General features: G+C 34.4%; 1 protein-coding gene across 4 annotated transcripts in view; it reads right to left on the bottom strand.

Annotated features, from left to right (window-relative positions):
- Positions 1-15149, bottom strand: part of LOC136041442 (uncharacterized) — an 89950-nt gene that overhangs the window by 8515 nt on the left and 66286 nt on the right. For 3 of the 4 annotated variants that reach the window (XM_065726111.1, XM_065726128.1, XM_065726117.1), the window contains one exon: positions 10068-10341. In XM_065726111.1, the coding sequence (XP_065582183.1) occupies positions 10068-10341 (274 nt within the window). The remainder of the gene's footprint in view (positions 1-10067; positions 10342-15149) is intronic. The other variant, XM_065726136.1, reaches the window with a different exon arrangement.

Below are 15149 nucleotides of genomic sequence, written 5' to 3'. Positions count from 1 at the left end.
TAAACTTTTCAGCATAAGACAGAAAGACGAATTTGCTTGTATAGTTTCCATGCTTCGTTTGAATAAAGATTTTTTTTTATCTTCAGCTTGATTCAGTGTGACTATTTGATAAGCTAATTATTTTTCATTATCATTATAATACCGCCGTTGATGTTTACAAAATTGAACACAAAAGGAGGTTTTTTAATAGTCTCTGAATTTCTTTTTATACCGATCCCTGTTCAGTAATCTGAGGTGTTAATAATTCTATATTTGATGACATTACTATCTGACCTGTGGTCACTCTCTCTTATGTTTCAAATTTTTTTCAGGTTTGTCATCTTCTGCTAGAAAAAAGGAAAATATACCACGCATGAAAATACAAAATTAATTAATTTAAGTAAGAAGCAAACTTTGAATCTTAATTAGAAAAGTAACTTTTTATGAATTAAGCTTTAAGAAGTATGATTGTGCACTTGAGTAACCATTTAGTTCCTTAAAGTGATCCCTGGGATGCAGATTTTAAAACACTTTGAAAAAACCTTTTTTACGCCCTGTTATATTTAACTTTCAAACGAGTTGGCTCTTGTGAAGTTTAAATATTGAGGCAAATTTCCATCTTTCTAAACAAAGAGGAATCAAGTTTCTGTCTTCGTTCACCAAGTTTATTTTGAAAATGCAAGCTGTAAATACAAACAGTTTTTTCTAATCTGAATAAACTCTATACGCCACAAAGACTGAAGGAGGAAAATATTCTATGGACTTACGTTAAATTGTATGTTGTATATTTTCTATATAATTGAATATGAAATTGTTTGTTGTATGTGATTCAATGTTTTATGATAAGCTATGATTTTTTAAACTTATTTATGTATAGCTTTATTTTCAGCTTTTTGACAGACTTGGTGATCTTCATTGACAACATAGACACCAGACAATAGTCGGTAGACACCAGATCGAGAAGTAGAGCTTAGAATACAATAGGGACAAAACGGTTTTTTAATAGCTATGCATGTTGTTTTTTCTTCTTTCTGCTATATTATTAGTGAGCAGGTTAAAAATAAGGGGAATCTTTGTTACAATGGCTCAGTAGCTGTTTTAGGGCTCATAATCCGGGAGGCAAGTAGTTAGTAGTTACACAAGGGTGTAAGTAGTTAATGCCCCAATCTGTTAGCCCGGGGCCCCGACAGTGATACCACACGACTCTCTTTGGGCTTCTACAGGTGCGAACACAAACGGCTAGTACAGTACCCCGTGTGTGTGTACTACTGCGAGCGGTCATCTATAGTTTGGCATATCCGGGTCGAATAAACCGGTCTACTAAAATCCTATTTGGTATCATTTTACAGTTCACCATTTCGGTAAAAATGAAAAACTGCAGCAAGTGATAGTAATTTTTGTTTTCTGTTTAATTTCGCGTAGGCACACCGTAATTGTCATGTTTGAAAGAAAAGCTATTTGATGCCTTACGTCAGGGCATGAAGCTAGTATGCAAAATCTAGCTGACTCAAAAGATATTACATAAGACCAAAATTAAACATTGCTAAAAACTTCCTGTTTAGGATCAGTTTACTGTTCACCGTCGATTTAAAAATGGGAAACTGTAGCAAATGATAGCAATTTTCGTGTCCAGTGCAATTTCAGGTAGGCACACCGTAATGAGAGCTATTGAAAGAAAAGCTATTTGATGCTTTACATCAGGGCTTGAAACTGGCATGCAGGATCTAGTTGACTCAAAAGATATTACCTAAGATTGGTAAAAATTAAACATTTGTAAAAATCCTTTGTTTGGGACCAGTTTAAATTTCACCTTCTCGGCAAAAATGAAAAATTCGGTATAATTGAAGAAATAGAAAGCACCAAATTGTTTTTCTGTCAAAAAGGACTGTTACAGTGTGACTACCTGAAATTGCACAGGAAACAGAAAAATATGCTTTCATTTGCTACAATTTCCCTTATTTACATAGACGGTGAACAGTAAACTAGTTATTACTAGTTTATTTAGTTATTTAGTTATTACTAGTTATTAGTTATTTAGTTATTTATTTTATTATTTAGTTATTACTAGGTTTAGATGGGTAAGAAAGAAAATAGAAGGAGTCGTTCAGCAACTGATTCAAACGAGGAAATGGCTGCAAGTATCCCAAATACGTCAGCAAAAACTGAAAAACTTCAAGCCCTGATGTAAAGCACCAAATAGCTTTTCTTTTAAACACCGCAATTACGGTGTGCCTACCTGAAATTGCACTGGAAACAAAAATAGCTATCATTTGCTACAGTTTCCCATTTTTAAATAGACGGTGAATAGTAAACTGATCTCAAACAGGATGTTTTTAGCAATGTTTAATTTTGGTCTTATGTAATATCTTTTGAGTCAACTAGATTTTGCATACCAGCTTCAAGCCCTGACGTAAGGCATCAAATAGCTTTTCTTTCAAACATGACAAGTACGGTGTGCCTACCCGAAATTAAACTGAAAACAAAAATTACTATTTCATGGTACAGTTTCCCATTTTACTGATACAAAACAGAATTTTAGTAAACTGGTTTATTCGGCCTGGATATATCAATCTATAGATGACCGCTCGGAATATTGTATACCCACGGGGTACTAGCTGTTCGTGTTCGGACTTGTAGAAGCCCTAGGGAAGTGGTTTGGTATCGCTGTCGAGGCCCTGTCCTAACAGATGAGGCATTAACTACTGCAGTAATTAATGCATTAGCTACTGCATTAACGTTTTATTTAACATAAAAATATAAAAAAAATGAATTGAATGTCAGGCGTCACAGTAGCTAGGGAGCAGCTACCCCCCTATTCAGGCCGAGAACCCCCACTGCAACGACTAGGTATTGGACTAAAGGATAATGTGACGTGAATGGTTTTTAAAAATTAGTTAAGGGGAAGAGATATCTTATAAAATTCGATTTGTATGATATTTATCTATTCTGTTTTCTTGTCAGTTATTAAATTAGCAGAGGGGGTGTAGTATTCAAAAGGGCTTGCTAGGTGATGACCTAGGTGAAGGTATTTTATCATTAAGGGGTTAAGGGTTGCATTGCGCACTAGTAATGTCTTCTATTTCTGGCTCTATTGGCTAAATTCATCGTGGGCTATCTTAAGATCTTCATTTCATTTTTGGGCCGAAATGTTGTTCTGTAGGAGAGAGTTTCCTTGTAAAGAGGAATAAATCTTTGAATTTTCCGTTGAATGAGCCCTTAATAAATAATTTTTGATTACTTGTTCGATTCGTTCACCTACGGGGAAGAAAACCAACACCTGTGCATGATTAAATAAAAAAAAACAAGTTTTTTTAACTGAAAGTAAGGAGCGACATTAAAACTTAAAACGAACAGAAATTACTTCGTATATGAAAGAGGCTGCTTCCTCATCAACGCCCCGCTCTTTACGCTAAAGTTTGACTCTTTCTCTCAATTCTTCTTTTTAAAACAGTAAAAAACTTTAGCGTAAAGAGCGGGGCGTTGATGAGGAAGCAGCCTCTTTCATATACAAAGTAATTTCTGTTCGTTTTAAAATTTAATGTCGCTCCTTACTTTCAGTTAAAAAAACTTGTTTTTTTATTTAATTTGTAAACGTTTTTGAATCAATGCATGTTTTGATTTTGGCTCTCCGCAGAGGAATAATTAAAACGAAATTTGCATTTTTTTTTTTTTTTTTTTTTTTTTTTTTTGGCTAAATGGCTTTCTCATAATTTTGATCGAATGATTTTGAGAAAAAAAAGCAGGGGAGGAAGCCTAGTTGCCCTCCGATTTTTTGGTCAATTAAAAAGGCAACTAGAACTTTTAATTTTTTACGAATATTTTTATTAGTAAAAGATTTACGTAACTTATAAATTAGCTTACGTAAAGAACTTTTGTATTCTCATATTTTTATTACATATATGAGGGGGTTCGCCCCCTTGTCAGATCCTCGCTCTTTACACTAAAGCTTAAATTTTGTCCCAATTCATTAAGAATGACCACAGAATCACAAAAGCCGTAGAATAAATAGTTGAAATTACTAAAGATACTTTAACGTAAAGAGCGAGGTATTAGGAGGAGGTGAGCCCCTCAAATGGGTAATAATTTCTGTTTGTTTTAAGTTTTAATGCTGTTCCTTACTTCCAGCTGAAAGAACTTTTTCATTTTTATTTTTTCATTGTGTTTTTAAATAATGCTAGTAAATCCTATGCTCCCTTCATGGAGATTTTCTTCCCCCATGACAAATTATCGATGGAAAGTTCCCCCAGTATATCCCCCTCTTCTCAACCCCTCCCCCAACCAAAAAATCCTCCTGAAAACGTCTGTACACTTCCCAATAACCATTACTATATGTAAGCATTGGTCAAAGTTTGTAACTTGTTGCCCCTCCCATGGGGACTGTGAGGGAGTAAGTCGTCCCCAAAGACATAGTTATAAGCTTTTTTGACTACGCTGAATAAAATGGCTATCTCAGAATTTTGATCTGTTGACTTTGGTAAAATAATTAGCGTGGGAGGGGACCTAGGTGCCCTCCAATTTTTTTGGTCACTTAAAAAGGGCACTAGAACTTTTCATTTCCGTTAGAATGAGCCCTCTTGCAACATTCTAGGACAACTGGGTCGATACGATCACCCCTGGGAAAAAAAAAACAAACAAACACGCATCCGTGATCTGCCTTCTGGCAAAAAATACAAAATTCTACATTTTTGTAGATAGGAGCTTGAAACTTCTACAGTAGGGTTCTCTGATACGCTGAATCTGATGGTGTGATTTTCGTTAAGATTCTATGACTTCTAGGGGGCATTTCCCCCTATTTTCTAAAATAACGCAAATTTTCTCAGGCTCGTAACTTTTGATGGGTAAGACTAAACTTGATGAAACTTATATATTTAAAATCATTTTTTAGAGTTTTGGTTACTATTGAGCCGGGTCGCTCCTTACTACAGTTCGTTACCACGAACTGTTTGACATCCATTCGAGGGAAAGTACAATAGTTGTGTTTTTGTAGACTGTACCTTTAGCTTTCTCATACATGTTGCATTTCATTATATAATTTGTATTAACATTGCAATTTTTCTTAAGGGATGTCCATCCGATTTCGTAGTTATAAACGTTTTATTACACTAATAGCTTTTGAAGAACAAATTTAAAATTAGCAACTTTCGCGTATTTAGAATAAGTTTAAAGTTATTAAATTTTTTCTGAATCAAACAAGTAACTGTAGACTATAGAAAAAGGGTCTAGTCATCCGGAAACTTATGGATAGGGTTCCATTTTAAAGAGACTTTGTCCTACAAAGCAGTTATTTTACCCCGAAAAGGCCTAGAAAGTTATCTAAAGAAAACTCTCAAAAAGGATGGCTGTTAGCACCACAAATGTTGCCAATGTCAAAGAAAAAAAAGGGAAATTTTAACAATTTAACAGCTTAAAAACGAGCGTCAAGGAGCAGGAAAAGCAGTTTAGAGTCTAATCAGGGCCGAATAAAGAGCAAATTGAACGATTGGTCCCAATCGGGCCCTGCATTTGAGGCCCCACGCTGGCATCAAAATGATTATTTTTTTTTATATACAAATGAAAATGTTCAAAAGAAACATTGCTCAACAAAATGAACCCGGATAAATTGCGAAATAGTCTATTCTTAACAATTACAGTAAGCGTTGCTTTTAAAGAGGGATCATTTTTCCCCAATAAAAAAAAATTATCTGATATCAACATTGGGTCAGGATAGATTGATTGGCTTAGAAATTATGTCGATTGAAAGTGAAGAATCAAGGAAATTATGATTTCAATCAGTTTTAAAAGAATTAATTGAACAAAAGCTTAGAACTTTGTAAATTCATGTTTTCATAATCGATGATGTAAATTTCAGAAGGCTTTTTCAGCAGCTTCATAATATATAGAGGACAAAAGAGGTAATTAACGTAAGCTCAAAAAGAAGACAAAAACGTAAGCTCAAAATGAACAAACTGGACCTTCAAATAAGACAAGATAAAGAGAACAACCTGAGAAAGCGTAAATATAAGGGTTAAAATAAACAACCTAGACCATCAAAAGCGACAAGACTAATCTGAGCAGCTAAGGCAAAAGGCATTAAAAATGTCTAAAATAATGATAAACGAAAAGAAAGAACAAAGAAATGTGAGGTTAAAAGATAAGTGGCAGTTAAAATTAAAAAAATACAAAAGAACGAATGAAAAAAGTATTCATTCGAAAAAGCGTCGATAAGAATCAGAAAAAAAAATGAAAATAAAGAACAAAGAAATAGTTGGTTAAAAGATATACGACAGTGAGAACAAAGAATTATCTAGCTCGAAGACAAGTGGCAACAAGAATTACAAGCAACAACGGAAATCAGAACGTGTCAAAAATGAGAGTGCTGAACAAGGAATTTTCTTGTTAGCAGAAACGTGAAAGCGAATATCAGAAAGTGTCAAAAATGGCAATGAAGAATAAATACTTGTGCTGTTAGAAGACGAGTGACAGTGAGAATCAGAACTTGTCAAAAATGAAATTGAAGAAGAAAGAAATGTTATGTTAGAAGAATAATACCATCGCAACCTTCTATGCCAATAAACTGTGGAACAAAACCCAGCGAAAACCCAAGATAAAACCCCAGTGATATGTATACCGTCAACTACGTAAGTGTTAATTACAAGTCATTGAACTCTTCAACATTATATAGATTTAAAGTGAATCCTTCCTGTAAGTGGGGGGGAGAGGGTGGGACGGCTCCATACCTCCGCCAGTATTGGGGGATTTCTAATGGCACCAGAATAACCTGGTAGTACATCGGTAAGCCGGAGTAACTCCCACACGCCACGGATTTCTACGTATTCCATCTATGGCGGTTCCCATAACCGCCAAGATTCTGAAAATTGTACGTTCCCCGTTGTATAAAAGTTCCACACTACTTGGCTCCAGGCACTATAAGCATTAACCTCCCCAATTCTTCTTTCTTTCCCTCGGGGAAACATCTCTTGCTTAGTATAGGAGTCCCTACCTATACCAAGCTAATCTATTCTCAGACCCTACTTAGGCCAATCAAAGAATCAACGGCATTAAATAAAAAATCTTACTGTTCACTTCAAACTCATCACAAAAACTGCTAAAAAAAACTCTTACAATTAATAAGGACGCTTCGAGTCGCCCCTTTGCGTGCACTGCTCTGGACCTCTGTTTGAATGCCTGAGTCGAAATTGAAATTACCAAGCATCGTTTGCGAATGCATGAAACATATCCTTCTGTACTTTTTGGGTTGAATTAATTAGCAAATTCTTTCCGAATGTCACGTTGTAATTGATCAGTACAGAGTTTGAACACAGGAGATAAAATAAGTTGAATTTACAAAAAGGGTATTTTTCTGACAAACATGGCAAAAGGTCCTCCCAACACCTCCATTTTCTCGCTTGAAAAGTTGGCAAAATAAGTGAATTATTCGGAGGTTACTGTCTGCTTGATCGAATCGAATTGCCACCTCGACAATTTCCAAATAAATTGCCTTGGCGTGTTATAGGATATCACTTGTTCTCTAGGGAATTCCACAAACAAATGCAAAACTTTAACACATGTTTTGCTGTGGCTTCTTTCGCCGTAAGCGATGGTCAAACCATTAATAGTCGTAATATTTTCAGCTTAAAAGTAGCTGGAGAAATTTATCACAAAATTAGTTTAGCGGTACATCAATCACAGATTTCTAAGGGTGATTCTGAACCACACTCATATGGCCAAACACAATTTTTAGACCCAGAATAAGCTGTTAAAGAACATCTTGCGCATCCGTGAAATTATGCGATATCGCGCAATCCAATAAATCTCCTGGCAGAAATATTGCGCTACACAAACATCTATGCTAGAGGTTACATGAAAATGCGAGAAGCTGGGGATGATATAAATCAGCCTGTTGCTTTACTGGGACAACAGACTCGGAAAAAAGACAGGTGACAACGAGAATCAATATAAAAAGCCGGTCGTATCACCTTTGATCTTTCGGTAATGTAAACTTATATATGCTACCGTGAAAGACCGACATATATATATATATATATATATATACATTCATATATATATATATATATATATATATATATATATATATATATATATATATATATATATATATATATATATATATATATATATATATATATATATATATATATATATGTATGTATATATATTTTTTCTTGAAAACGGCTCTATATTTTTTCCACAAAATTAGTATCTTGGGATATTCTAGCATAAAAAAAACGATCTAGGTAGGTCAAAAGTCAGAAAATTCGTTAGGAGCCTTAATTTTGGTTTTTGCAAATAATGTCATGTACTATGTTAGTATATCATATGAGCATTTCTTATGGCATCTTATAAGCATTTTCTTACATGATGTCCTGTATATCATAAATAAGATTGTTCAGTTTCTAACGTATCAGTTATTTATATGATAGAATGCCTGTTGAAAGACCAACAAAGGGAAATTTACAATTGCAGTTACTATGAATGACTATTCTTTGGAACCAACACCTGAGCTATCAAACTTGAGAAGATGTGAAAATCGATAACCTAGACCATCGATTTCGATAACACCAATACGGGCAGCTAAAGCGAAGGCCATTGTTGAATTGTCTGAAGTAATCAAATCCAAAAACATTTCAAAAATTAAAATGAAGAGCAAAAATACGGGTGGTTAAAAGATATTCGAAAACGACAATTAGAGCCTGTCAAAAATAAAAAGAAGAGCAAAGACACACGAAGTTAGAAGACATGCGACACCGAGCCAGTGAGCGAGTCAAAAATGAACATGAAGAGCAAAGACACACGTGGTTAGAAGAAAAGCAGTGGCGTGTCAAAAATGATAATAAAGAGCAAAGATACACGCGGTTAGAAGACATGTGACACCAAGCATATGAGCCAGTCTAAAATGAAAATCAAGGGCAAATACACACGCGGTTAGAAGAATAGTGGCGGCGTGTCAAAAACGGAAATGAAGAGCCAAGACGCACGCGGTTAGAAGACATGCGACACCAAGCATATGAGCAAGTCAAGAAGGAAAATGAAGAGCAAAGACACACGTGGTGAGAAGACATACAACACCAAAAATGTGAGTGAGTCAATGAAAATCAACTTGGACAGGAAGAATCTAAACGTGTCACAATTGAAAATGATACCGATGATGATTGAGTTTGGGATTTTGACTTGAATAAGGTCATCAATTTCCACCATAACCTTGTTAAAAAAAATCTAAATTTTGGTGATATGTTTTTCATAATGACGATAGACAAGTCGAGATAAATCGAACCAAATCAATTGAAAATGGTAGCGATGATTACTAGGTTTTGGATTTTGACATGAATAGGGTCATCAATACCTGCCATAACTTTCTGGACAAAACAAATTGTTGGAAGAAAAAGAAATTTTTGTCCCACCTGAACAATTAAAAGAAACAAAGGTTCGGCGATATGTCTTTCATAATGACAAAAGGCAAGCCGAGGCAAAAAAAGTTTTGTCCCGCCACCTGAACAATTAAAAGAAACAAAGGTTTGGCGATATGATCGTGATTTTCATAATGATAAAATACAAGCTGAGGAAAAAGAAGGAGTTTTTGTCCCACCACCTGAAAAATTAAGAGAAACAAAGGTTCAGCGATTTGTCCTTCATAACGAGCAAAGACAAGTTAAAGGTCCAACAAAAAATCGTAATTTTAAAAAGGCACTACTTCTGATTAAAGTTCATTTGGACGTCATGACATCAAGAAAAGGCTCAAATTGCTTGCGTTTAAAAGACAAGCTATATGTTAAACTTTAAGTAAAATTCAGATTTTACTTATATATATATATATATATATATATATATATATATATATATATATATATATATATATATATATATATATACTTATTTATTAATTCAGAGTTATTTGTTCAAAGCGCTTAGCTTAGATTTTGAGAAGTATTTTGATTGTCGACTTTGTTAGAAATTAATGAAAATCGACTTTACTCTTTGTTAGAAATTACATTTCCTACAAGCTTAAGCCTACTACTAGCATGAAGAATGTTAATATCATTTAACTCTTTGCCTGCAAGCTCTCTAGCAGATTCTAAGTTTAGATTACTTACCTTTAAATCCGTTTGACTTCCAGTAACTTTTTTCCTCCCACGGAAAACCTTCCTGGGGAATGTCTTTCCAAATACAATCATGTTGGCAACGTTTTTCACTAGAACGGAATACCTCCTCTGGCTGCCACCATACTATATCTTCTTGCGCAATCATGGATGGTACTAACGGGTCTTCAACGTCTGCCATTGATGTGGCCTGACTAGTCCTGCGACTTGGCAAAGGCATACGACGCCTCCCACAGCGTCCCTGATTACCGAGAAAATAACAAAATTTCTACAGCAACTTTACAATCTTAGGTTTGTTTCTATAAGAGTGCGATCATGAGCAGCTGGACCTTAAATAACTAAAAGAAGAAATTATTTGGTCTGAAATTTCGCAATTTTAAACTTAGAGGCAGGAATACTTATTTTTCGCAATTTAAAACAGGTAACCTTCTTCATGAAAAACATTAAATATGATATTCTGTTAACTTACATCAAGCTGGTTTTTGCAGATCCTAGGATGTTTTGGAAATATATAAGCAAAACAATGTGTGTAAGATTAAAAAAAGAGACCTCAAAGGTTTTTTATAAAACAGTAGAATGAGATGCACTCATGTAGTGTGTATGTTTCATGTAAAGATGCACACAACAATGTAGGGACAGTAATCGTAAACTGTAAACGGAATATATGTGCTAAAACTACCAGATTTTGTATGTTCTATATAATTAAACTCAATTAAAAAATAAATTAATAGGGGATACACACATATACAAATCTTCAGAGTCAAAGAAAAAAAAATACAGGGGTTTCATATAATTAATTTTTCTTTTTTCATATAATTTAGCTAGGAGGAAAGTAAACACATCGATTGATGCCTTTTTTCTATGCCTTTTCCAAATTTAATAGTTGCTTCCGAGGAAAATTTCCTTTTGATTCCTTAAAAGGGGCTCGAAAAGGTGACTTATTTCTATCACCACACAAAAAAGTAACCATCACCAGAAATAGGTATAAAAAGTGGTTTAGAAGATATAATTTGTTCGCAAAACAATTATTCAAAAGTAATATATTCCAAAGGCATTGAGTTATAACAATCTAACTCCGCAAAGAAACTAATTTTTAAATATTGTTCCAGAACGTCAAACGTTTTCTTGGCGTCTGAAAAACATGCATATTATCTGCACGATAAACTTCGTCTCCTCCCAGGTAATAGGTAAAAAAGGTAAAGGATACGGCATTAGACTTTACAGTCCGTACCGGCGGTGCTGATCTCTGTTTCTTGGCCCTTCACCCAGGAAATGCGATGGGGGGTTGGGGGCCAGCCATCTTGCGCTTTCGCACACCCTTCCTGTTTACCTTACCCAGATTTCTCCAGGTACCCATTTAGAGCTCGGTTGACTCTGGCTAAGCTTTCAGAGTCACGCCACTGACCCCCGTCCCAAACTTGAGAATTGGGTACACTGGGATTCGAACCCACGTCCTCTCAGACAAGGGATCCCGAATCCAGCGCACCAACCCAATCGGCCAGGACGATTGGCAAATTCTCCCAGGATTTGCAACTGGACCAAGAAAGGTACGTTCCATTTATTCGTTGTTTTTTTATTATATAATTTTTTCAAAGTCTATTTTTTTAGTTTTATAATCTTCTCAATTAAAGAATTGTTTAATTTAACTTCTTTGGGAGGCAACTGGTTATTTTTCACTTGATGTTTCTACTTGCTATTGCTATGTCATTGCGAAGTCTATTGTTTAGAAAACGTGCCCTTAAATAATTCCGTCTTGCGTACTCCCCCTCCTAGTTTTCGGCGTCTGGAAAACATTTTGGATTTGTGAATAACTTTTTTAAATTCAAATACCTATTGAATTAGACTATATGCGTTTAGAAAAATAATGCCTTTAGAAAATATTACGTCAAAGTAATGGATTTAATAGTTGAATATGAGTTTTTGACTTATCTTTAAACTTCACATCATAATCTAAAAACTGTCGACAAGATAGTAAGTTAAATTTTAGAGCACCATTAACGGCTCAAAATGGAATTTCTCACATAAGCCACTATTATGTTTCAAAAGAGTACTAAAACAAGGCATCAATAAATGTGTTTGCTTGCTTTCTAGCTAAGTTACACGACAAAGGAAAAATTTACTCATTTATAGTAATGTGTTGTTTAGAACTCACCCAGTTATCGTAATATGTAGTTTGAAGAAATACTAGAAACTGCTTAATTTGTTTTACTCCACACAAAAAGCTCAGTTAGAAAAGACAAATTAAATAAATTAAAGCTTTACAACACTGACTGCAAAACATGGAACACATAGGCAGCAGAATGATCGCACTCTTTAAAAAAGTCGTTGTAAGTAGATGCAAAAGCTTGAAACCATTAGTTGCCATGCAAAACCAATATGTTTAAGAAAAAAATTAAACGACTAAAGCACTGAAATTTTTGGTTTCAGTTAGTCTTATTTATCTGTTTGTGAAACGAGTGAAATGGATGTAGTTTTGTTGTCACCAAATAAAATAATATACAAACTAATTACATCTGAATCAAAATTTATAACGACAGGTAAATATTTTACACGTTGTTCGTTTTATGCGTTTTCAGTTGGTACACTGAGGTAGAACCGAAAAATCTTTATATATTTTAAATCTAAGATTTAATCCTCCCAAGGAAGACTTTTTATTATCGGTGCTTGAAATATTGTCTACTATTCTGAATACATTTCACGAACTTGAGCTTCATTATTTAAGCCCTGAGTGGCCGGGTGAGCTAGTGGTAGTGTTTTATTCTAACCTTGTTAAGGTGGCTATGAGCAATGGTTAAATGAATAGAGCCTTATAACTTTCATTGTTAATAATTCTAGGATTTGAAATATAGTAGTCCTAAATTAGTCACCTTCACCGAAATCTTCCATCCTTTTTGCAACAGGAAGCCGAGAAACTAAGGAAGTTTTCTTCCACTGAGGTTATCAACAGCTATTCCCTGATACATCTAATTTGCTTCTATCCTCAAAGTGCTCTACATACAGCTAGTAGGCTATAGTTCAGTGGCAGCTATTATCAAGTCAATAACTATCAAACGTAAATACTTTTTATCAGACTGATTTTAACATAAAAGCTGAAATCTCCAAATATCAGGCTCCACGGCAGATTTAGGAGTTTGTTGGAGAAAATCAGTTGCTACTACTGCTCCTAGTAGCAGCTCACTCCACTTCAAAACCACCAGAGGCCAACGCAGTTGCGCAAGGACCTCCTCCATCGCAATCTATTCAAAGCCGCACTCTTTACGCCTTTCGTGAAGTTTGATTTCTTTTTCCTTTCTAGGAATGTGCCGAGCAGAGTTGTCTACATGGTCACGGTACATTTATGCTGTTTTAGTACAATCTAGAGGGCCTGGTAAAATACGGTATAATTGCAAATTTTTTGGTAAAATACAAATGTTCCGGCAGGGTTGGGTTTAATTGCTCCTTTTTGACTCGGATATCGGCTTAAGTTTTAATTTGTCGAAAATTTTCTTCCTGTTATAACAAAATTTTAACCTGCTGTGCAGATGGTACAAATTAACCTCTCACGATATAATTTTAGTCGGAAAACTGGTACAGTTTATTTCAAAGCGTTGACAACGCTGGTCCCGGGTAAAAGAATTGTTCCTTGACATCAATGAGACCTTTGTCCGTAATTAATGATTCTAGCTATAAAGATAAGTTAAAAAGTGAAGAATCGAAGCTCGACAGTAAAAAAAAAATAATAATAATAATAATAAATAAAAGACAAAATCAAACCCGAGAACTAAGAAATATGTCCCATGTATTAAATATGGAAATGAGTGACTTTTTTCAGAAGTATGTCATTTATAAAATAACTGAAGAGTACTGTGTTCGAACGTATCCATAGACATAAAAAATCTAAATAAATATATATAGTAAATTTATTTAAAACTCAGGTTTAACCAAACACATGGTTTTGGCATCAGTTAGTGTTTGCCTGTTGGAGGAATAATTCAACTCGGGTCCCAAAGACGGGGGGAAAATGCTGATTTGAAAAATGTTAAGCAAAATATTTGTTGCAAACGCAATTACAGGTAAAGACAAACAGCGAAATTCATATAAAGAGGAATAGTTCTATAATATCAACATTTAACTTTTTAAGTTGTTGAATGAGAACTTGCACGTCAGTTCACATTATTTTATATTGATTGAAAACTTAACTCAGGTGGCTTATTTAAGAAAATGAGTTTTTTGTACATTTGAAACGTACGATAGTGGAACTCTTGCATGCCATTAACATTCTCATCACGTTTGAAATTCTCTTTTCGTGTTGGAGGTCCTAAATTTTGTCTTTACACTCTCTAAAGAGTCTAAAAAGAAGTGTTATGCTATGTGTGGTAATTAGCTCCTCCGGTTCTTTTTAATTATTATTAATTCCGTTAAGGTTTATTTTTGCGCGTTTGTTTTTATGTATTTTTTCTTGTGAAGTTGTATTATTTATCATATCATATTGAATTTTAATCAGTAGAATAAATTTATCTGTGTTGTCTCCTTGTATCTTTGTGTTTCTTCTTTTTCTTTCATTTTTTGCTTGAAGCACTTGTTATTTAGCCTTCTTAGAGCTTAATGTCTACCTATTCCTTGTTTATTTTGTTCCTGACTTTTTTATAACTTGAATAGAATTTAAAAAAAAATAGCTATAAAATCTATAACCTTGAAATGAGCTGCTCATTTTAACTGTTAGATAAAAACAGATGTTTCAGATGAAAGTAAAAAGTGACAATTGAACTTATAATCAACAGAAATTATAATTTGTTTAAAGGACCACCTCCATCCCCAAATGAGCCTCCCACTCAGTCTGCTTAATTTTACTGGTACTTCATTGAAAACATACTTGAGTGCAAAAAAATACAGTACTTGTGTATTATTCAGAACACACTCAATAAGTGAATTTAGGTTCTTTCGTGAAACAAACTACGTTGTTCATTATTCAATTGATTCAATTCAATTTAGAACATACTCAAGAATTTGGCTGAGAAAATCCGGTTTTATAGCCACAAAGACAAAACTCAATTTAGTTTGCTACACATAGTGATAGAAGATAGTGTCTGAACATGG

Source organism: Artemia franciscana, chromosome 2 (genome assembly GCF_032884065.1).
Source record: "Artemia franciscana chromosome 2, ASM3288406v1, whole genome shotgun sequence".
In the NCBI taxonomy this organism is placed as follows: Eukaryota; Metazoa; Arthropoda; class Branchiopoda; order Anostraca; family Artemiidae; genus Artemia; species Artemia franciscana.
Note: the sequence above shows the minus strand (reverse complement) of the source record. Positions and strands in the feature narration are given on the sequence as shown.